At 42.0% G+C, this 25658-nt stretch overlaps 1 protein-coding gene across 2 annotated transcripts in view; it reads right to left on the reverse strand.

Moving 5' to 3' along the window:
* LOC108712711 (dihydropyrimidinase-related protein 2) overlaps window positions 1–25658 on the reverse strand; it is a 49420-nt gene that overhangs the window by 18612 nt on the left and 5150 nt on the right. The window contains exon 1 of one of the 2 annotated variants that reach the window (XM_018255071.2): window positions 13115–13338. The exons of the other annotated variant lie outside the window; for it this stretch is intronic. Coding sequence (XP_018110560.1) covers window positions 13115–13156 — 42 coding nt within the window. The 5' untranslated portion in view covers window positions 13157–13338. Of the gene's footprint in view, window positions 1–13114; window positions 13339–25658 lie in introns of those variants that run through there. 2 annotated transcript variants of the gene reach the window in all.

Below are 25658 nucleotides of genomic sequence, written 5' to 3' on the forward strand. Positions count from 1 at the left end.
GCCTCTCCTATTCGTATTCCAGTCTCTTAGTCAAATCAATGCATGGTTGCTAGGGTTATTTGGATCCTAGCAACCATAACTAAAAAATCACATATAATAAAAAATGTAACTAACTAAATGCAGATTGTCTCAAAATATTTAGCTCTACATCATGTTAAACATTAATCTACAGAAAAACAACCCCTTTAAGCATAATTTCTAAGGATATACTGTAGCTTAGAGGATATTTGTGGTTCTTGCATATTGTATACATATACAAACATAGACATTTAATGGATGTATAATACATAGATCAATACTATGCTAGTACAGTACAGTACAGTGTGTTCCTATTCAGCTCAATGAAGTACGCGTTTGGCTTTTGGCCTGGGTGTTTATCAGCATCCCAGCAGCACTGGGTACATGATTATGGCAGGAGACAGTGCCAGAACACACACACGTCTAAAATCCATTCATGACAGAGCATACTCTGAATTACAAACATTCCAGCAGCACTCTTATGGCTAGACTTTTTCTAAATTTGGTGTCACCCAAACACCCAATATTGTAACCCACAGCATTCCCCTTTGATGTTAAAGGGATTGTTCAGATTTAAGTCAACTTTTAGTATGTTATAGAATGACCAGTTATAAGAAATATTTCAATTGGTCCTCATTATTTATTTTTTATACTTTAATAATTTCCCTTTTTTATTCTGACTCCAAATGGGGGGGGGGTCACTGACCCTATCTAAAAACAGATGATCTGCAAGGCTACACATATTTGTTATTGTTACTTTTTATGATTCATCTTTCTATCCAGGCCTCTCCTGTTCATATGCCAGTCTCTTATTCCAATCAATGCATGGTTGCAAGTGTCATTTGGACCCTAGCAACCAGATTGCTGAAATTGTAAACTGGAGAGCTGCTGAACAAAAAGCTAAATAACTCAAAAACCGCAAATAAAAAATGAAAACCAATTGCAAATTGTCTCACAATATCGCTCTCTACATCTAACTAAAAGTTAACTCAAACTTGCAGATGTTATACCTAGCAACATAGTGAGTAATGTTGAAAAAAGACACACGTCCATCAAGGTCAACCATTTAAGTCTATTTATAACCTGACTAACTGCTAGTTGATCCAGACGAAGGCAAAAAACCCATTTGAAGCCGCTTATATTCTGTTTATATAGTCTGAAAGGTCATATTCTCTCTGCCCTGCTAATTTAAATTGTGCTTTCTCGTTCCCACTGTATTGCCCTCGAGCAGTCAGGGTCTACATCCCGAAATAGTATGTGGGTGGTAAAAAGCCAGTCTGTAATGTATATATTTTATTATGTACTGAATATCAGTATATTATATTATTGTAGAAGTGTAGCAGTCAATTTGTTGAAATTAAAAAGAAAAAGATTCTCCACAGACAATGACTTTGTTTTAGTTGTTAAAGGAAGGAAACAAATAAAGGTCCTGTGAACACAGGGAAATAAGGAAGGGAGACTTGTAAGGAATGTGGCTAATTGTACTTAAAAGAAACTGTGGAGAATGTAAGAGAAGATGCAGACACTGAGCTGGTATTTTCTGTCACTAATATCTGTTTTATCAACATCCCCCCCACACACACTCAGTTTGGTCTAGTTTAGTAACAGCAAATCAGACGTTTGCTTTCATAATACTACCAGCTCCAAGCTAACTGCTGATTGGTTGCTAAGGAGGTACAACATCACTGCTACTACATCATTACAAGATGGAGATACGACAGCTAAAAAGCTGTGACAAAAACACCACAACCTTTTATTTTTCTCCTCCTGTCTCCATTATGTGATGATGCAATAGCAATGATGGCGTACCTTTTTAAGCGGTCAGGTCACACAATATCTGGGTGCAAATACCACCAATATGAGAGCTCACAGTTATTAACCTGGCTACATGAGGGGGGAGGGTGTTGTTTTTTTTTAGTACAATGTAGTAAATCCTCTGGGGAATCAGCAGGCATACACATAGATTTTATTGGAAACTGCATGTCCATATCTGCAAACAAAGCAATTTGTGCTACAGAGAATCAATAGGACTATACGAGAATGGGCAGTAATAGCAATTGAACTTCTGTCATTTTGACAATATGTGGTACATTTCAAGGCAGACTATTTACAATAAAGAGCCTTTATTACTGATAAGCTATGGTATTTCTTTTAACATTTTAAGGAGGAACTAATCCCGTGAGGCATTTTTCTACTGTCTATTCCTGGAAACAGTTTTGACTGAGCAATCGACAAACACATCAGCCCCACAGTACCCAACTTATCAGTCCTCCCTTACTGGTTCCCCAGTATTTGATCTGCCTGACTGGTAAAATGGATACTTTTTTCCATTTAACAGGGAAGATAAAAATATACAGAGGTTGGCATTTTTTTCTACAATATGTGGAAATCCAAGTTGGCAGTGGCAGCCAAGTTTAGCTCAGGTCTCAGATTCCACAAACGTGAAGAAGAAGAAGAAGTATGGGCATTGCAGAGTGGCCTGTGGCCTTGGCCCAATTTGAATCCATCTGGTCACCAATCACCACTCTGGAACCTGCTGGGAGAAGTAAAGTGGCCAAAAATGGCATCACTGTGGGAATGACGTTGTTTGGGGAGGCAGCATTACATTTCCTTGCCTGAAGGAATAAGTTCCCCTTGAAACTACTTATACAATAGCTTTTCAGCAAAATGTTTGTGTGGTTTAGAAAACTGTTTGCCTTGAAATGTATCCCACATTATGGCCCATGAATTTACAACAGAATGTTGAAGGATTCTCACACCTAGAAATGCCCAACAGAGATAAATCTAGGACAATCGAAATAATATAGAGATATCACAGTGAAATTTCAATTTTACATCCCCTGGTTTTAAGTTTATTTTACATTGTTGTTTTGTGGTCCCACTTATATATGCATATATTATGCATAATACATTTCCCCGATTTTACATTTTCCTAGATTTTACACCATTTTTTTCTGGTCCCCTGAAAAATGTAAAGTGGGGGTTCTACTGTAGTTCATATATAACAGTGCTAAAACGCACCAGGGCGGTTACGAACTGCAGCCAATCCGCATTTAGTTTAGATTAGGGATGCATCAAATCCACTATCCTCTAATCCTTCGTGAAAGATTCGCCTGAATACAAACCGAATCCAAATCCTAATTTGCATGTCCAAATTAGAGGAGGGAAAGAAAAAGTGGGGGGGAACATTTTACTTTCGTGAAGAAAAGTCATGTGATTTCCATTCCCTCCCCTAATTTGCATATGCAAATTAGGATATGGTTTGGCCAGGCACAAGGATTCTGCCAAATCCGAATCATGCTGAAAAAAGTCGAATCCTGGCCAGATCCTGAACCGAATCCTGGATTTGGTGCATCCCTAGTTTTGATCAATATACAGGTATGGCTTTCATTATCCAGAAAGCTCTGAATTACAGGAATCTTCCATAGACTTTTTTTCTCTATAATAACAAAACAGTACCTTTTACTTTATCCTAGTAACAAAGATACAATTCATCCTTTCTGAAGACAAAACAATCCTATTGGGGTTATTTAGTATTTAAATTATTTTTAAGTAGACAAGGTGTGGAGATCCACAATATGGAAAGATCCCTTATCTGGAAAACCCCAGGTCCTGAATACTCTGGATAACGGGCATATACCTGTACCTGAACTGCAAGTTAGAAAATGAAAGCAAATATTTATTTTGTTAATAAAGGAAACTGCACTGGTACAAATCAGCACATACATTATTACATCATCCCCCCAGGGTTCTGGTACTAGTAAATCAAAGCAATGCCAGGATACCAATTGGGCCTTGGTCTGAAGGAGTCACAGTGTGCTGCACAGTCAGAGTTGCCAGGGTCTAGCTGGGGCGTGGGCTTCCTGCAGGACAGTCAGAGCCGGGCAGAGAGAAGGGGCACAGTGTGCCAGCTCTTCACAGGCAACAGTACTTTGTGCGTGAGTCACATATGGAACATTAACCCACTGTCTGGTTACCCCTAGATACCCACACTCAAGCAAAAGAATGAGGGACTAAGCTGGTTTGGGAATGCTGAGTAGGTTACATCTAATCATTTCAGGGGGGCATTCCCAGGGACTGACTGGATGCTACCTTTATTGTCTCAAAACTGAGGCACACCCCTATGAATTTAGAAATGCATGTACAAGACACCAGAGCACAAAAGCAAAAGGGATACAACATGTACCACACTATTAAAAGCAAGCTGCCCAAAAAACTATTTTTTGCATAATTAAAAATACAATTGTTGAAAATGACATCACGTAAACATCTTAACAGTTTTAAATTTATTTGTAAATGTACAGTAGCACCCCCATTTTACATTTTTCAAGGGACCGGAAAAAAAATTGCGTAAAATTCGGAAAAAAAGCAGGGTAATGCATTTTGCATTATATATTGGTCAGACCACAAAAAAATATTGGAAAATGGGGGAAAACTTAAAATCAGCCTATGTAAAATGTGAGTTTCACTGTAATTTCTTATGCAAGCAGTATCTGTCAATTATATTCTCTGCTGGGTCTGATTGGTGCAACAATAGGCTACTGACTATAATTCCCTTTTTTTGATCAAATGTTATTTGCCAACAGCACTCAGTAAATCCCATGGCACAAAAGAAATTATCAATAATGCCCACCCTTGTGGCTGGACTCCCAACAGAACCATCTGCACAGATCAGTGTTTGAAAGGAGCAACGCACCAAAATGCACAGTGCTCTCTAAATACACACACAATGAATATGAATACTCTTACTCATTCTCACACATATCACACATTTTATTTTGAGTTATTTAGCTTTTTATTCAGCAGTCTGGTGGCTAGGGTTACCCCAGCAACCATGCACTTAATTAAACAAGAGACTGTAATATGAATAGGAGAGGGCCTGAATAGAAAAATGAGTTATATAAAGTGGCATTTACAATAATTGTGTAGCCTCACAGAGAATTTACTTTTTACATGGGGTCAGTGACCCCATTTGAAAGCTGGAAAGAGTCAGAATCAATAGGCAAATAATTCGAAAACTATAACAAAATAAATGATGAAGACCAATTAAAAAGTTGCTTAGAATGGGTCATTATATGACATATTAAAAGTTAACTTAAAGGTGAACCACCCCTTTAAATCGGTAATACTTGACAGCATGTGAAGTTAACACACCACTTATATTATCCACAGTTCTTCCATGTACAGGGCACACATTTTTCTTGAAGTGCCTGACAGCACCAATTAACCACTCACTAGCGCTACTTTTGGCTAAAAAGTATCAGTATTAACACTCCAACAGTGACCTTGGTCTGTATGCAGCAGCTACTATACGGCTTAGGAGTAATGATGGGCGTATCTGGCCCGTTTCGCTTAGCCAAAAATTTGTGAAATGTCAAAAATTCGCCAAAATGCATTGAAGTCTATGGCCGTAAAATTTTTATTTTCCACCCATTGCAGTCTATGGGTGTCATCACTAATTAGGAGGGCTGTTAGAGTAAGCAGTCGTTTGGCCCGGAGCATCGGAAAATAATCACAATCAGTGTACAACAGAAATATTAGGAACTGGCCAGAAATCCCAATGAGCTCTGTAAATTCTAGTGGAACAAAGCAGCCAATGTTCAGTTTCATAAGTTCTAGATATGGAATGTCCAGCCTGAAACCTTCCTGCTGTTGTCAAACTTCAGTTCTGACTTCCAAGTGTTCCAGAATAACCAAGGGGGGCATCTGTGTTCTAGAATGATTCTACAGTTTTCACAAGCAGGAGCCCAGGATACAACAGCTAGGATTCAGTAGGGGACACTGACATTATTTTAAGGGTTATATCTTCTGTTTGGGTTGTCTGCCTGAGGGCCCACTCACAATCTACAAATATAACACATTATTAGCAATGACTGGAACCACACCTCAGGCTACTATGACATAAAAGCATACTTTATTTGGAACGTTCATGGCCTCATTATAGACAATACCTATGACAATACTCACAATCAGCTCTATAACACAGGGGTTTTAATGCTTTATAGTCTCAAGACCTCATCTGATGTCCAACACTAGGACAGCAAGTAAGTATTTACCCCCAATAACTGCTGTGGGCTACCTAGGGTTGGGAGCATTGGGAAATACTTTAGAAGTAGCCAAGTGAATAGGAACTTTACAATCTCCCCTTTTGTTCAGGTTCTCATATGCCTCCTGAACTGTCAGGGCCAGCAGCCGGCACGGCAACAAGCAGAATGTGATCTACTACAGCCAGAACCCACACTGCTAATTGACTGATTCCCAGCACCAACAGACTGGTTCTTACTACTGAACCAATGAACTGTAATTAAAAACACTTCGTAGAGCTGCGGGGCTCCCTCCCATTGCTCATTGGGAATTAAAGCACATAGCTAGAGCCAGAGGCGTAATGCTTTATTCTAGCTCTGCCTCCCTATTGGGAACTATTTTTGTCTTATAATTCTGCATAAAATCTGGGGGGGGGATTCAACTCGCAGAGAAACTGTCAGATTTTAAATGTCTTTAAAGGGGTGCCATGCATACATGTGCACACAGCTTATTTATTGGCAAGAGACCATGTACAGTATCTGATATGCCAATAATCAGTTTAGAGCATGCAGGATAAAAATAATGTCTATAATGGAAGACTCCATTGTGCTCACGAGAGCAGTTAGTATGGCTGTAAATATAAAAACTCAGGTATGTTCTCTGTCTTATTTTGAGGTTCTAACAGCGTCTTACTGTTTGAGTAGTCGCTCACAACTACAACTAGGAAACAAGGAAAACTAGAATTAAATGTCACCACTTTTCATTTACAGTAGCCAGATGGGTGGGGCTACAGTTTTTACCTGCCCCTTACTTGAGCAGGACTGTCCAACTAAAGGCCCGTAAGGCGCTTCTAAACCCCCCTGTCTTCCCATGAGATTCAGAGGCAGCATAAGCATTTTTACACATTTCAGCTCCCCCCAAACATGTCTTCTATCTCAATAGCCCACTTCAAGGAAGAACCTATACAGGGTACCACTCATGCGTGAATCACTATCTATGTGTCAGTACCATTCTCTTGCACGCTTCACAAATACATAAAGGAAAGGCTCAGTCATGAGGTGTATTTACTGTCCGTGCTTATCCCATCTGTTGCAGCAACACCTGCTCTGCTTCAGTTTGCTGTATAATCTAATCGCTATAAATGTATATTACTTGTGTATCGACAACCACCTTGTCAAACAACAATCTCCGCCATTTGGGAACTGCCTTATGGCATTTCACACCCATAAAACCTACAGGTTGCTGCTGCTTCTGTCATGTGGCATACAGCACTGAGATCAATGTAACCAATCCTCTAACAGATAAGTCATTGGTCCTTGCCGGTCACCAGAATCACCAGAATCTACATTCTGAGCTGGGGGAAAAGAGGAAGGCAAAATATTTGAAATTACACTCATGCCATTGGGTGAAATCAAATTTACACCGATTATAGTAAAGTATTATGTAGTATGTGTATAGTGCGAATGATACATTATAGAGACAAGCAGATTTTTGCTCAATTAGGCCGATCTTCCGGCCACAAATCAGATTGAACGGGAAAGGCAGAGCATTGCAGTTGCCCCTGGAGGGCACACAGACAAATGCAGTTCTTGCTAAAAACTCCATATGTTCTATGTATATAATTCATGTGATTTAGTTGTATAATCACATTTACTTTACAGTGCTACGCAATATGTTGGCGCTATATAAATACATGTTAATAATTATAATAAAATAATAATTTTCTGCAATATATTAAGTCATTCAGTTGCCAATTAATAATGGTGACTATTTGGTTCCATAAATGCTTGAGGGGTGCGAATGACCTGAAAAATGTTTCCTTTAATGTTGACCTTCATACATCCGTGCTCTCATAATCTGTAATATATGGCTAGTAAGAGCTAATATCGAGCAAAAGGGAGCCTGGGCAAAACCCTCAGGTTCATTTAATAAATGCAATAGGGGAATGTGCCCTGAGCAGTAACCCATAGCAACACATTCTCAGTTTGCTTTATCAGTCAGCAGCAGGACCAGTAATAAAAGTGAATATCTGCTTGGTCTCTATAGGTTACTGCACAATCCCTGTAAATCCCTGCACGATATATATAATTACATGATAAAAGGATATACATAATTTTAAGCAGTGGTTCTCAAAATGTGAGGCTGGGAGAGGGGCCAGGAGGGTTCAGCCAATTAGGATGAGATTTGGAGAGATTGTCTATTTGCTATGGTTAAAGTGAGTGGGATTCAGCTAAAAGTCTAAGGGGGGACCTCCAAGGGGGGTCTTGAACCAAAAGAAGTCCAGTAACCACTACGTTACAAGTATATTCAGACTAGGGAGTGTACTCTAATAAAACACATGCTGTAATGTTCACATGGATGTAGCATGTTCATGTGTAGCAAACAGTTACAGAACTGAGATAAACTCCAAATTGGGTCGCTGGGATTCAGCTCATAAAGATGCGGTTGCAGCACCAAGGGAAGAAGCGGCTCTCATCCCTCCCGCTCCCATCAGGTGGCAGCAGTTGCCATGGAAACAAGACTTTAATGCATTGTATCAAGAGTCCAATCCTAAACTGTTCCCAACCCTGGTGCTCACACCCTTCCGCCCCCTCCCTTAATCCAGATACAATGGCAACGTGTGTGTCTGTGTGTCCATCATTAGAGTGTGTGTGTCCATCTATCAGACACAATGAACTGACTGAATGATGAGCAGGGAACAGTTGCAGCTCTGTGATAGGCCAGAAGGATGCTGATCTGTCGCATGCTAATTGGTGTGTGTGTTTCACGGTCGCAGGGTGTGTGTCAGCGACAGGGTGGCAGCTGGGAGTCCAAAATTAGGGCTGTATAGAGACAAGTGTCCCTGCAATAGGGAAGCCATCATATGGACAACAATATACATATGGAGCGAGTACATCTTGATCGAGAGGGCTGCACAACACAGAGATGCTTTATGGTGTGGGTGCCTAACATAGGCAGAACAATGGGTAAAAAGTATTTCTAAGGTGTCTATGACAAAAATGAACAGTGGGTATCTGGAGTCCTATAATACGATGGAGGGAGCTGCACACAGATAGGACAGGTAAAACAGTGTGTACTTGGGAGATGATGACAGAGTAGCGTGTTTATGAGTGTACCACATGCACACAGATACCACAGGCACACACATACTATAGGCACACAGATACCATAGGCAAACAGATACTATAGGCACACATATACCATAGGCACACAGATACCACAGGCAAACAGATACTATAGACACACATATACCATAGGCACTATATACTATAGGCACACAGATACTATAGGCGCACAGATACCACAGGCGCACAGATACCACAGGCGCACAGATACCACAGGCGCACAGATACCACAGGCGCACAGATACCATAGGCGCACAGATACTATAGGCACACAGATGCAATGCCAGTGTGTCAGAGAGATGAAGGCAGAGCCAGGCACAGCAATGACACAAAGAGCAGTGTGTGTCTGGGAGAGGAAGGCAGAGCAGAGTGTGTCACTGCCATTACTCTCTTGTACAGCGCTGCTGCCTGGATATGTTCCCACTTCCCGTGTGGGTTGGTGCATTTGTGTCACAGTCAACCCATCTGTTCCTCTGCAGAAAGATAAACCATTTTATGGGAAATGACACTGAATTCTCTCATGAGCTGCACACGGTGGATCGGACACATGCACATATATATATATATATATATATATATATATATATATATATATATATATATATATACACAAACCAAACAGATCCGCACTCCTCCAATTAACTTCTTAATCATCCGCCCGGGTGCTGCTCCTGGGATTGAAAATGCAGAAACGAAAAGATTGGTAGCGCACTCCAGGGACTTGTATATGATTCTTTATTCTTTATGGCATAATGATCGACGTTTCGGCTCCCCTCTAGAGCCTTTTTCAAGGCTCTAGAGGGGAGCCGAAACGTCGATCATTATGCCATAAAGAATAAAGAATCATATACAAGTCCCTGGAGTGCGCTACCAATCTTTTCGTTTCTATATATATATATATATATATATATATATATATATATATATATATATATATAAAACATATCCTCAGAGAAACATCTTCCCAGCAGTGGCCAGTAAAACTGGAGACTATGATCTATATTTAGAAATAAAACACACTCAAAATTGTCCAAATAGGATGCGCTACATACAAAGGGATTCCACCCCTTAAAAAATTGCTAAAAGTCAGATTTGTATGCGCTTCCTTTCCAAATCAAGTACACCAACTCTCCGTTTCCCTTCACTTTCCAAACCGCTCGACTGTCTTTGAGCTTGTGCAGAATTTCAGAAATGTTTATCTGTGCACTGTACCCAGTCTTTAACTCGAAAGATGTATTTTAGCTTAAAGACAAAAGGGGACACAGAGGCGCACCAATGTGCATTATGGTAGTGCCGGCACCAAGACCCTGCTTAGTTTCTACTTACAGGATTATTTGTGCACGATCGCAAATTGCAGTATTCCCGCAGTACGATACCTCTTCTGCATGCGCTGTGTGTACAGAAGAGGTATCGTACTGCGGGAATACTCCAACTTATGATCTATATTTACCTACTGGGTTGTCCAACTGTGGCCCTCCAGCACACTCCCAGGACCCCGCCACCACCAATAGCGGCAGATTGGTCGTTCCTGATTTAAATGGACAAGCAGCAATCAATATTAATAATGCAGCAAGTGACACACGCAGGGGCAGGAGTTGCTACATGTGGCTAAACAAAAAAAAGCTGTCCCTGGCCAGATACATGGATCAGCTCCTCATCTCTCTGCATGGAACCCAACTAACTGGCCCAGCCATACTGGTACCCATAAGCCTTGGCACACTACTATACACAGATATCCTACCCTCGGGCACAGCACCCTGCCAATTATCCTATACAGCGAAACCTCAATTTTTCATCTCCTGATTTTAAGTTTTCCCTCATTTTAAATTGTTGTTTTGTGGTACCACCTATATATTATGTATAATACATTTCCCTGATTTTACATTTTCCTGGATTTTACACCATGTTGCTCTCCAACCTCTTGGATGTTGCTCACAGTGGCCTCAAAGCAGGTTCTTATATTTGAATTTCCACCCTTGGAGGCAAGTTTTGGTTGTATAAAAACCAGATGTACTGCCAAACAGAGTCTCATGTAGGCTGCCAGTCCACATAGGAGCTACCAATAGTCAATCACAACCCTTATTGGCACCCCAGGAACATTTTTCGTGCTTGTGTTGCTCCCCAACTCTTTTTTACATCTGAATGTTGCTCACAGGTGAAAAAGGTTGGGGACCACTGCTCTAACCTTTACTGACATAAGAGCTGTATGTGCAGCTGCAAATTAGGCTGCAACACAGCATCCTCCTCCCCTCTACTACACTGCACTACTACATTACACTACTGCACTACTACATTCCACTACTACACTGCACTACTACATTCCACTACTGCACTACTACATTACACTACTACACTGCACTACTACATTCCACTACTGCACTACTACATTCCACTACTACACTGCACTACTACATTCCACTACTACACTGCACTACTACATTCCACTACTACACTGCTACATTACACTACTGCACTACTACATTACACTACTACACTGCACTACAGCACTACTACACTGCACTACTACACTGCACTACTATATTACACAACTACAATGCACTACTACACTGCACTACAGCACTACTACACTGCACTACTACATTCCACTACTACATTACACTACTACACTACTACACTACTACATTACACTACTGCACTGCACTACAGAACTACTACACTGCACTACTATATTACACAACTACAATGCACTACTACATTACAATACTACACTTCTACACTGCACTACTATATTACACTACTACACTGCACTACTACATTACACTACTACAATGCACTACTACACTGTGCTACTACATTGCACTACTATATTACACTACTACACTGCACTACTACATTGCTCTACTAAATTACACTACTACAATGCACTACTACATTGCACTACTATATTACAATACTACACTGCACTACTACAATGCACTAGTAGACTGCACTACTACATTACACTACTACAATGCACTACTACACTGCGCTACTACATTGCACTACTATATTACTCTACTCCACTGCACTACTACATTACACTACTACATTGCACTACAATATTACACTACTACACTACTACATTACACTACTACACTGCACTACAGCACTACTACACTACACTGCACTAATACATTGCACTACTATATTACACTACTACACGGCACTACACTACTACATTACAATACACTACACTGTGCTACTACATTGCACTACTATATTACACTACTACACTGCACTACTACATTGCTCTACTAAATTACACTACTACAATGCACTACTACATTGCACTACTATATTACACTACTACACTGCACTACTACAATGCACTAGTAGACTGCACTACTACATTACACTACTACAATGCACTACTACACTGCGCTACTACATTGCACTACTATATTACTCTACTCCACTGCACTACTACATTACACTACTACATTGCACTACAATATTACACTACTACACTGCACTACTACATTACACTACTACACTGCACTACAGCACTACTACACTACACTGCACTACTACATTGCACTACTATATTACACTACTACACTGCACTACACTACTACATTACAATATTACACTGCACTACTACATTGCACTACTATATTACACTACTACACTGCTCTAGTACATTACACTGTCACTACTAGTCCAGGCTACACTGTGGATGATTCATATTATAAAACACATACATTTGACTGTGCAAGTACAATCATACACAGGGAGAAGGTTCCCCCAAATAGCGGTACATCAGAGAGAGACATGTCCATCAGGCTGAGCATCATTTGCGGCCAGAGATGCCGCAGCAACAGCAGCCAGGGAATCCCTCCCTTCCCACAATACACCGGGACAAGATGCGGATACCGGCTGAGCTCGGGTGCAGGTTTCCCGGCAGGCAGGGCCAGTGCAGAAGAGGCGAATGTGACACATTGACTCACCGTGATGCGGGGAATGTTCTTCTTGCCCTGATAACCTGACATGTCTGCCTACAGCTGCTGGGCCCGGGGGCGGCGGCGGACACTGGAAGAGACTGAGGACGGAGGGGAGATCAGGAGGAGGTGGAGGAAGATGAAGAGGATGCACTGCCCCCGATTTTCCTCTGCTCAGGCTGCAATAAAGGACTTGCAGCAGGAGGCCGGTGCGCACGCGCGGAACCACTCCCTGTCCTCATCCGAGGCAACAGCTTCTCTCGCCGGCCATTGGTTGGGAAAGAACCGCTATGCAAATGAGGCTTCTGCTTAGGGGGCGTGGCTATCATGGAAGATGGAACGACTGCAATGCAGTGAGACCGAGATTGAAGCGCTGCAATTCACTGGCCACTGCCCACTCATGCCTCGCTCTCATTTCTTCCTGCTTCCAGTGCTCACACACTGCTCCCTACACTACACAATGGTATAACCCCAGTGCTGCCGTCACACACACTGCTCTCTACACTACACAATGGTATAACCCCAGTGCTGCCGTCACACACACTGCTCTCTACACTACACAATGGTATAACCCCAGTGCTACTGTCACACACACTGCTCTCTACACTACACAATGGTATAACCCCAGTGCTACTGTCACACACACTGCTCTCTACACTACACAATGGTATAACCCCAGTGCTGCCGTCACACACACTGCTCTCTACACTACACAATGGTATAACCCCAGTGCTACCGTCACACACACTGCTCTCTACACTACACAATGGTATAACCCCAGTGCTGCCGTCACACACACTGCTCTCTACACTACACAATGGTATAACCCCAGTGCTACCGTCACACACACTGCTCTCTACACTACACAATGGTATAACCCCAGTGCTGCCGTCACACACACTGCTCTCTACACTACACAATGGTATAACCCCAGTGCTACTGTCACACACACTGCTCTCTACACTACACAATGGTATAACCCCAGTGCTACTGTCACACACACTGCTCTCTACACTACACAATGGTATAACCACAGTGCTGCCGTCACACACACTGCTCCCTACACTACACAATCGTATAACCCAGTGCTGCCGTCACACACACTGCTCTCTACACTACACAATGGTATAACCCCAGTGCTGCCGTCACACATACTGCTCTCTACACTACACAATGGTATAACCCCAGTGCTACTGTCACACACACTGCTCTCTACACTACACAATGGTATAACCCCAGTGCTGCCGTCACACACACTGCTCTCTACACTACACAATGGTATAACCCCAGTGCTACTGTCACACACACTGCTCTCTACACTACACAATGATACATTGCCCTCCAGGGCTTTTGTCATGATTTCCTTTGAAAAAGATCAGTTGCTAAATCATACAGGATTTTTTTTGTTCTCTGGTACTGACACAAACTGATCCCAGGCCACATTGTTTCTCTTCCAAAGGCGGCCCACAATAAAAACTAATTCCTTGCCCCCATATTGAAACATGGTTGCTTTCCAGTACAGGCCCAGATCTAATGTTGTTGGCCTGCAGGGACTCGAGTTCCAGTGAAGCCCCCATTGTTCTCTAATACCGATTAGTTATGGGCTTATCAGTGCCAGTTTTATTCCAGTGCCAGCTTTATTCCAGTACCAGTTTTATTCCAGTGCCAGTTTTATTCCAGTGCCAGTTTTATTCCAGTGCCAGTTTTATTCCAGTGCCGGTTTTATTCCAGCAACGGTTTTATTCCAGTACCGGTTTTATTCCAGTACCAGTTTTATTCCATTAACAGTTTTATTCCAGTGCCAGTTTTATTCCAGTACCGGTTTTATTCCAGTGGCAGTTTTATTCCAGTGCCTGCTCAGATTGATACCTAGCTCTCAATGTGTTGTGAGCACTGCTCCCTTGTGTTTTATGTTGTGAGTCTGAGGCAACTGATGTCATGGAGAAGAATCCAGCAGGGAATAGGAAGAATTCTGACAAACAATACAAGCAGCACAATGTTCTTGGTCAATTTTAAACTGCCTCCCATACAGGCTTGGATTTGTGGAAAGGCCACCAAGGCCCGGGCCTAGGGTAGCACACCCACATGCGCAGGAGATACAATATTTTTTTTAATTTCCTGCGCGCCAATCCCCATTGCTCCGGTCCCAGTAATGAACATTTGCACAAATAAAGTGGAGGAGGCAGTAGCGACAAACGGCAATGGACCTAGGGGCCGTTTGCTAAAGGTACAAACTGGAGAGCTGCTGAATAAAAAACTAAATAGCTCAAAAACCACAAATAATAAAAAAATTAAAACCAATAGCAAATTGTCTCCGAACATCACGCTCACATTACATGTTAACTCAAAGGTGTACAACTCCTTTAATAGATATCTGGCTTTGGGTCACAGATTGCAAAGCAGGATCAACCCCCTGTGTTTCTTTATGGCCACTCCAGTGCAAAAATCATAAAGTGATGCTGCTGTCAATGATTCACTCTGAGTAGAACAATACTATACTAAAGTTTCCACAGTCTTCAAATAAATGGGCAGAAGGGGAACATTGCCCCACTGAATTGAGGGAGGGGTGAGCATCAGCCATTTTAACCGCAAGAATGGAAAACTTAAACTCTACAAATTCACACTCAAAGTATATATTAGAATATATTATTACAATATTAAAATATCAATATATAAATAATTAATAGCAGTCAGGAGAAGCAGCGCAGAGAATCAATATGCCAGACCATGGCCGCCATCTGAAATCACCATTAGTTTAAAAAAAAACATTGGTGGCCGGGCCCCCCTATAAGTTAAAAAAAAACATGGGTGCCAGGGGCCCCATAGAATATTAAAAAAAAAACATTGGTGGCCAGGGGCCTATATAGTATTAAATTATTACATTGGTGGCCAGGGGTTTAAATGAAAAAAAAACACATTGGTGTGGTACTTACCTTTGGCTCCTTTCGTGGCTTTGGGTCTTTTCACGACTTCAGGTCTTTTTGTGGCTTCGGCTCCGTAGCTTCGGGACTTCGACACTTCAGGTCTTCGGGACTTTGGATCCTCAGCTCTTCAACTATTTGGGACTTCATAGGTTCGGCGCTGTCAAGGGGGGCCCAGCTAATTTGAAAAGTGCAGCACAGCTGGGTCCCTCTTTAAGCCCGGGCCTGGTACAAATGTACCCCCAATCCCCCCTGATGGCGGCCCTATGCCAAAGAAGAAGTTTTCGTACAGCACCAATCAATTTAAAATGCCTTTATTGGTACATTTTATGGCAAACAGCCTGGTCTGCGACGTTTCCGGCCTTCAGGCCTTTTATCAAGGAGCTTGATAAAGGGCCTGAAGGCCTGAAACGTCGCAGACCAGGCTGTTTGCCATTAAATGTACCAATAAAGGCATTTTAAATTGATTGGTGCTGTACGTAAACTTCTTCTTTGGATCAATGGTGGAGGATGGACCACTGATGGTACGTGCACCTTACATCGCTTTTATATTAAGGAATCCAGCTGACTCAAGCATACAAGTATGGCGGCCCTATGCCAGACAGATAAGGCTTTCACTAGCAATTACATTTACCCAAATCATTTAAATAAATGTATATTGGACAGTTAGAATTACGTTTTCTTTCATTATACAAAATGTCCTTATTTCTTAGGTGAATTCCCCCTCTAACAGCTGAGCTTACATGTGCTTATGTGTGTGAGCTGGACATGTACAAAATACATTTCATTCTCAAAGGCTTTATTTCTGGGCAGGCAGAAGAACCTAGTGAGTTCGTGTTTTGGGTCTAAAGAAGGCAGAAAATAGCACTGCCCTTGGGACAAAAGAGGGGCTTTGGCTGATCCTGCATATGAAGCAAAAAATGTGTCTCCCCTCAGCTCAATACCCTATGGCTTCTGCAACACTTTGTACAAAAGCAAAGGGCAGGGATAATTTTATGGAGCAACAGAGGCAATTTGTTCTGGGTCCCTCTAGCCTCACATGGGACCCCACTTTAAGATAATGCTGTGGGTAACAGTATATTATAAACCATGAGAGGGGGCATCCAGGGGAAAGTCCAAAGACATCAAAGCAGAATAACTACAGCTAAATGGCAGACATGGCTGGCCAAGCCAATAAGAATGCAGCTTCGGTAATTTTGATCAGTCTGCACGAAGGAACAATAGTAAAGCATTTGTAGCATAACCTAGACTCACTTGAGCCATTCAAGGATAAGTAAACCTTTAAAGAGATACTTTAACTGACATGTTGAGATGGGACAGTCAGGTTGGCAAAACAGTCAGATTTAGGAACTTCAACTAACAATTACTTTCAAAAACAAACCTCTTGGCAAAAAACAATCAACATGACCTATAGGTAACTTTTAATGTACATTCATATTTTAAAAAGTAGTTTTTTAGTGTCAGTATCACTTTAAAACAAGTGAATGTAAAATTGATGATTATGCTATTCAACAAAGTTGTCAGGAGAAAGAAAGAGGCTGCTCTGATTTTCTTCTGCTTAGGAAAAAAAAAAATACAAATCTTTCCCACATCTTTCCTAAGCAGAAGAACATCAGAGCAGTCTCTTTCTTTCTCCTGACAACTTCCTTGATTACTTGGTGGTCAGAGTGGTCGGAAAATGACCAGCAGGTGACAATTTTGTAACAAAAATAATTTATATTAACAGTACATGTATCCTTTAATATCTTGAATTAAAAAATTTATGTAAATTACAAAAGTGCTTAGAATAGCACCCTGATCAATTTTACATTATTACATTATTACACTTATTTTAAAGGTTTATTTATCCTTTCAGTAAAAATAGGTGTCAAGAAAACCTCCATATCCCACTGGTGTTGTGATGACCCTATCCCCCCCCCATCACTCTATCCCACCCCTCCTCATCAGGGCCCTTTCCAGGTCTGGGAACAAATTCCTGCTGTAGTTTACTGTCTAGTAGTGACATCATTAATGCCATACTATGTCTGCCTGCTCACACCTATCATTATACAGCCACCTTTACACTTACAATCCACAATACTACATAAACACAAATCTGTCCCTATAAGTAAGAACTCTTTATCCTGTAATATACGCCGGAGGCCACTGAATGATTGGACAGGAGCTTAGCCAATAATCCGGCACACAGAGCTTGTAAGAGGGTGAACCAGATGAAAAGTGTGATATGTGAAAAATGTTGTTATCTTGTGAGTGACAAAAATGTGTTCGACTGTAAAATGTTTGTGTTTAAAAATGTTGGGTATAATTTGTGTAAGTCGCCACTAGATGGCAGTAGAGTTTTTAATTTAGTTTAATTGTAATTTCTTCCATAGACACTAGAAGCCACTATAGAGCACAGGAGAGCTATTAAAGGAGGTGCCCCCACCCAAGGTAAGCTGTTTTGATGGGAGGCCGTGGCCGAAGAAACATCAGCTGGTGGGTGAGTGAAGACATCATTGACAGATGAGAAAAGTTAGAGTAGGAAAGATCTTAAGTAAAGCGAGCACTAGGTGCACAAGATAGTGAGGATAGTTAGTAAGGGCAGCTGTGGCCCCATCAAGGAGGAAAGTGGAATTAGTTTCCTACGGGAACTCCGTAAGTAAGGGAATCAGTGATAGTTTAGGACAAGGTAGGAAGGACACCTGGGTCTCTGGACAGGAATTGGATGGAAAAGGTCCTAACCTGGAAGAGTGGAGGGATATCAACCAGAAAGTATTGGGCCAATATTGTGATCCAAGATCCTAAGGCAGGTGTGCCTACTCTGAACTGATTCCTTGAAATAATTGTAACTGAATGTGTTTGAAGAAGTGTGTACTGGAGTGTGTAAAGTGTGCCTGTCTAAAGAAACCTTTGCTATCCTGTCTGAATAAAAATATCCTGTTTAATTTTTACATCAAGTTTCGTGTGGTGAATAACAAGTGGGGTTAAGTTCCCCTTTAAAATCTGTAAGCCCCTCCCACAAGCTGCTACAAAACACAATAACTTTGTCCAGGATTTCTGCTTCACAACAATAATAATTACACATGTAGTTAAAAAAATAACATGTAGGATAAACAAATTATTATAAATGTTTGGCATTTTAGCAGGGGTAACTACATTGGACGCAGACCCTGCAGCTGCAGGAGGGCCCGGGAGGAATAGGGGCCCCATGAGACCCTTATTCACAGGGCCGGAACTAGGGGTAGGCAGAAGAGACATCTGCCTGGGGCGCAACGACAGTGGGACACTCGGCAGGTACCTCTTAACTGTCTTCTGCCTATAGCATGTCCATTATCACAGCTCTCTTTGGTTTCCCCCTCCCCTCCGCCACTCTCTCCCCTCTGTCGCTCTCTCCTTTTCTTCTCCTCTGTTGCTCTGCCCCTTTCCCATCCTCTCCATTGCTCTCCTCCCCTGCATTACCTCCCCTCCATCCTCTCCCCAAAGTCGATCTCTTATCCTACGTCCCATCCCCTCCATCGCGTTCACCTCTTTCCCTGCTCTCTCCCCATCCTGCGTGTGCGCAAGTTGCAGTCCATCTGGGGCTAGGTTGCCTAGGGTGCCCAGCCGGCTTGGCCCAGCCTTGCTTATTCACATACTATTCCAATAAATATTAATAAAAATGCTCAAACTTTAGACAAATTTAGAAATTTAGAAAAATTATTTGCTGTGGATGCCAATGATATCTAGTTATGCCACTGGTTTGCAAACAGATTTTTTTATATTCAATTTTGAAATCTGACATGGGGGCTAGATATATTGACAGTTTCCCAGCTGCAACCAGTCATGTGACTTGTGCTCTGATAAACTTCAGTCACTCTTTACTGCTGTAATGCAAGCTGGAGTGATATCACCCCCTACCTTCTCCTCCAGCAGCCTAACAACAGAACAATGGGAAGCTAACACAAGATAACAGCTGCCTGGTAAATCTAAGAACAGCACTCAATAGTAAAAGTCCCACTGAGACTGATTCAGTTACATTAAGTAGTAGAAATAACAGCCTGCCAAAAAGTAGTTCCATCCTAAAGTGCAGGCACAAGACTGGGGGCAGCTGGGAAACTGACAATATGTCTAGCCCCATGTCAGATTTCAAAATTGAATATAATTGCTCTTTTACGGATTGGATTTCAGTGTAGAAGTCTGCTGGAGTAGCACTATTAACTGGTGTGTTTTGAAAAAAAACATGTTTTCCCATGACAGTATCCCTTTAAGGCTCTGCAGAGCTCCTTTTTCCTTGGGTTAACCCAAAGCTTCCCCCAGGTTTTCATCAGAGTAAAGTTTTCAGGGAGGACCGGATCCTAATGGCCACTCAGTCCTCCCCTAGGTCTGAGGAGCAAAGCCCTAATGGGTCCACTGCACCCTCAAAATCCAATGTAGAGAAAAAGACAAAAAACAAATGAAAAGTATAAGGCTTGTGTGGGGGGAGGAGGGGGTTGCGGTGCAAGTGGTTGGAGGACTCCACAACTGAGGCAGGGGCCCGGGGTGTATGTGAGGGTTCCTGTGGGGGTTTCACATGAGCCACACAGGGGAACACTGGAGTGAACTTTCATCTGTAAGAGCCCCAAGTCATTCCCCTGTAGCCAGACTCAGCTATCAGTCGTGAGTGCTTCTCATGGGATTGTGGTGCATCTCTTGTCACACACACACCACACATGCACAACAGTGATGAGCCTTCTGGTGTTATAATACACATTACCCATCAACACAACCATGTCTGTATTTTGCCCTGATGTTTATGCTGCCTCCAGCCCATCAGGAGATTTATCCAAATGCAAAACATAACATTCTTGTTTGAATCTGTTTCCCCTTTATAATGAGCAGACTGAGTGAATACACAGCAAGGAGCGATTTTCTGTACTGGGTTTAATACATACAGTAACATGTTCAGCTTTGCCCAGGAGGCAGAACAGTAAATGTCACTTTCATGTACATGATACTGCTCTGTGGATATTTTCTGTGAGCCAGAGAAGGGTCAGACTGAACTGGCGGGACACCAGGAACAATCCAAAGTAGGGAAGAAGCACACCAATTCAGCTAGGCAATGCCTTTAGCACATTTATTTGCAGAAGTATTGAACGCACAAGCTTTCAGGGTCCAACCACCTGAGGAAGGGATTGGACCCCGAAAGCTTGTGCGTTCAATACTTCTGCAAATAAATGTGCTAAAGACATTGCCTAGCTGAATTGGTGTGCTTTTTCCCTACTTTGTATTGTTGCAGTGTTGAGCTTGGAAGCCGCCTGGGATATGGATGCACCCGGTAATATGAAGTAAGTGGTGTGCGGCAAATTCAAAAGTATTGGGAAACCAGGAAAACACCCGGTGGGCCCCACCTCTCATAGGCCCCGCCAGTTCAGACCCGCTCCCTCAAGCTTTACTGCTGCCCCATTTCCTCCCTGACCCTGGTTGCCGTCCGATCTCCCTCCCTTGCCCTGGTCACTGCCCCGACCTCAATCCCTGGCCCAGTCCAACACTGAGCCAGAGCGTATCCCAGCCATGAAGCAAGAACGTCATTCATTTAAAGGAGAACTAAACCATAAAAAAATATGGCTTGAAAATGCCATATTTTATTTACTGCACTTAAAGTTTCAGCTTGTCAATAGCAGCAATGATCCAGGATTTCAAACTTGTCACAGGGGGTCACCATCTTGGAAAGTGTCTGCCAGGGCGCCAGGGCCCCCCATAAAAGTTTTTTTTTAAAAAAAAATTGGTCATCAAGGCCCCCTTACAAGTAAAATAAAATAATTGGTGACAAGGGCCCCCCCATAAATTAAAAAAAAGATGTTTGTAAAAGGGCCCCCCATAAAAGTTATTTTAAAAAAAATTGGCGCCAAAACATTAGTGGCAGGGCCTATAGAGTTTTAAAATAATACATTGGCAGTTAGGGGGTTTAAAAAAAATACAACAAACACACATTGGTGTTCAGTAAAACTGAACTCGTGACTTCAGGTCTTCAACTGAACTCAAAGTCCTTTCGTGACTTTGGGTCTTTTTGCGGCTTCGGGACTTCAAGTTCAGCTCGTTTCATGGCTTCGGGGCTTTTCGCAGCTTTGGGACTTCGGTTGTCCTGCTCTTCGGCTCTTCCGTTTATAAAGAGGCGACACGGCTTTGGCGCTGTCAAGGGAGGCCCGGCTATTTCGAAAAGTGCAGCATAGCTGGGCCCCCTTTAGGCCTGGGCCCAGTACAGGAGTAGCCCCTGTGCCCCCCTGATGGCGCCCTGTGAGCAGCTGTTGAGAAGCTAAACTTAGGGGTCATCACAAATTATTAAGCAGAAAATTAGGTTTGTCTGTAATATAAGCTGAAGCTACAGGGCTGATTATTAAATTCTGATGCTAATTGCACTGGTTTCTGTGCTGCCATGTAGTAATTATCTGTATTAATTACTAATCAGCCTTATATTGTGACATTTCTATTCTATGTGTACTGTATATTGTGAGTGGGTCCCTAAGCTCAGTAAGTGACAGCTGCACAGAGCATGTGCAGTGAATCAGCAGAAAAGAAGGTGGGGAGCTACTGGGGCATCTTTGGAGATACAGATCTTCCAAAGAAGCACATTTCTAGCCAGCTACAAGTTGCAGCTACTAACCATCCAATCAGGTCAGGACTAAGATTCAAGATAGGCCCTGGCATTCCAAATACACAGAAGCCCAAATAAACCCCACCAGCCCAATAAACAGTGAGTGTCTGTGGCATCTTATCGCAGCCACTTTGGCATTTGCCAGAATCCAGAGATTGCTAGTTCATGTGACATAAGCCAATGACTGTAAAGAGTTTTACATCACCCGCTAGGCTATAGATGGTATTTTAAAGGGGAAGCTATTCATGGGAGATGCCTCGATAAAATGTCAAACTCTCACTTGCATTACCCTTTTTCACCTCTGCTGTAAGGAAAGCACCACCACTGTGGATAAGCCGCACACTGTGAAATGCAATATCCTGTCTGACATATCAACTTGGGACATTTTTCTGTTAAATCAGCAGGTGGAGCCCTACAAAATAAATGTTTTCAAAAAAGTATGTTTAACTATGACATCTTGGACATGCATTATGTTTCAACAATGGAAGTTGCACAGACTCCTTGAAGTCTAGAGGCCGCAGACCTTCCCGAGGACTCGCTTGGCTGATTCCCTTGGGACAGTCACAGTATGAGCCAACATGCGGCAATGGAGCAGCAGATACTGGTTCTGGCTCCCGGCAGATGTATGCCTATGTCACTCATACAGTGCGAGTTTTATGTATTTACAGACCCAGGAGCTGCCATGTGCGTTGTTTAATAGAGATACTAACATACCTCCCAACATTTTGAAAATAGAAAGAGGGACAAAAAGATTTGCCACGCCCATTTTTGTGGCCACCCCCTAATTACCATGTTATTTTTCAAAATGTGGCAGGTTATGAAAGTTTGAACACCTTTCTGTGGTTTTTATGTGTTATTACAGTTTTGCTAATGAAGGTGAATTGCCCTTTAAAGGAGAGACAAACCCATAACATAAAAAACACCTACCCCCCTACCCTTTGTAGACCCCGCTCCCTCCCTCCCCCCCCCACCTAGGTGGTACCCGGGGCAAATGCAAGTCACATTCCCCCAAGAGATCTGCTTATCTTTATTTGTAACAATAGTTTCTTTGCTTATCTTAAATTGTAACAAATGTATCTAAAGTGCACCTGCCACATATTCTGGGCTCTCTGACAGAAGCCAATTAAGTTTTAGAAACTTTTTCTGGCTGTTCAGTGCTGGAGATCAAAGAGAAAGTTGGGACATTTCAGTAAGAAACCCAGGACAGTGGGTTGAGCTGTCAAAATCGAGACTGCCCCGCAAAAAACAAGACAGTTGGGAGGTATGTACTAGTGCAGTGCTGTAAGGACTAGATCTATTGGACTGTAACTGGTAGGACAGTCTACAGTTGTTTTGGGTTATTTACTTTCCCTGGGCCACAAGAGTACTAAGGGGCACTAGCGCATGCTGGGGCGCAAGAGCACTTCCCTTAGTACTCAAATAGCACCTCTGCCCCAGAGAATACTGCATTCTGCTCTTTGCCAGATTTTTTCAAAAAGTAGAGATCAGGAAATACAGGCCAGCCCTGTCATTTACACCTGCAGTAAGGATAGAGTCCCATTGTGGCATCTCTTTCCATTAGTATGGATACATTACAGTTAGCTGTGCGTATCTTGGGCCTCTGGCTGTAAGAAATCTTATTTAAAGGATAAATAAAGCTTTAAAACAAGTGAATGTAAAATTGATGATTGTGCTATTCTAAGAAATTTTGCAATGTACATTCATTATTAGTATTTTGTTTTTATTCCAAGATATTAAGGGATACATGTACTGGTAACATGAATGAATCTGAAGTGGAACTGTCACCCAGACATAAAAAGTTGTATAAAAAATGTATAATGAAACCCGAATTATTTTTTTTATTTAAGCATTCATAGCTGTTGTAAACTCATTTAAAAATCTCAGCTGTCAATCAAATATTGCCTGCCCCTCCTCTATGTCTATGCGCATGCACGCATGCCATTTCTGCACATGTACAAATGACATTACTACGCATGCCGTTTCTGTGCATGCGCACTCGAGCTCAGTTTCGCACATGCGTGCTCGAGTGCGCACTCAGCTGGCGCCATGCCCGCCGGGTTGGCCCGGCTCTGGATCCAAGCAACCATGCATTGATGTAAATGAGAAACTGGGATATGAATAGGTGAGGCCTGAATAGAAAGCATTAACAACATATTTGTTGCGTTTTAAAGCATTTGTTTTTTAAATGGGGTCAATGAGCCCTTTTTGAAAGCTGGAGAGAGTCAGAAGAAGAAGGCAATTCATTCAAAAACTATAAAAAAAAATAAACAATGAATAATGAATAATAATAATGAATAATTGGCCATTCTGAATCAGCATTGAATCAGCAAAAAGCAGAAAGAAAAGATTCCCAAAACATAATGTGCAGCATTTATACCTCTTTGCTAAGATTTAGTTTTTATTTAAAGGGGCAGTACCTCTGTGCCTCTAGTTACAAAACCTCTGCCCAACATGGATGAAGGTGTAAAAACGTCCACATGACTACACTGGCCAGAAAGTCAGATAAACTGGCTAGAACCCAGGAAACTAGACAGAAAGATGGAACAAATGCTCAGCACTTTTTTTATAAATGGTCTCTGGCATCTTCTCTTATACTTGAGCGTATTCAAAGATTCAGTTTCCCAATAACCATCATCATCTTTCTTCCTTTAAAAGGCTCAGTGGCTGTTATCCACGGCACCAATCCTGCAAGGATCTGCATCTTCTGCACTCTGGAAGAGATACTTTATTACACTATATATATATATATATATATTAACACACTAGAATGCAGCTCATTCCAGTTTTTTATTGGGTGCACATAGGTGTGGCTGTGGCTGTAATAGAGCTCACTCAAATAACTGATTCCAGTACAAACAAAATCTAACAAAATAACTGCCTTTTGCACAAATCCTGCATGTAGAGAGACATGATCTCTGGTGATTTTAATAGAGAGAGCTCTAATACATCTTCTAGGCAAAAGGAGCCCCCTATAAGATATATTGGATCTTACTGTCAATGAATATCTGACACCCAACTCTTACATGAAGAGAGAATGAAGAGA

The sequence above is a fragment of the Xenopus laevis genome, chromosome 3S, assembly GCF_017654675.1.
Source record: "Xenopus laevis strain J_2021 chromosome 3S, Xenopus_laevis_v10.1, whole genome shotgun sequence".
NCBI lineage: Eukaryota > Metazoa > Chordata > Amphibia > Anura > Pipidae > Xenopus > Xenopus laevis.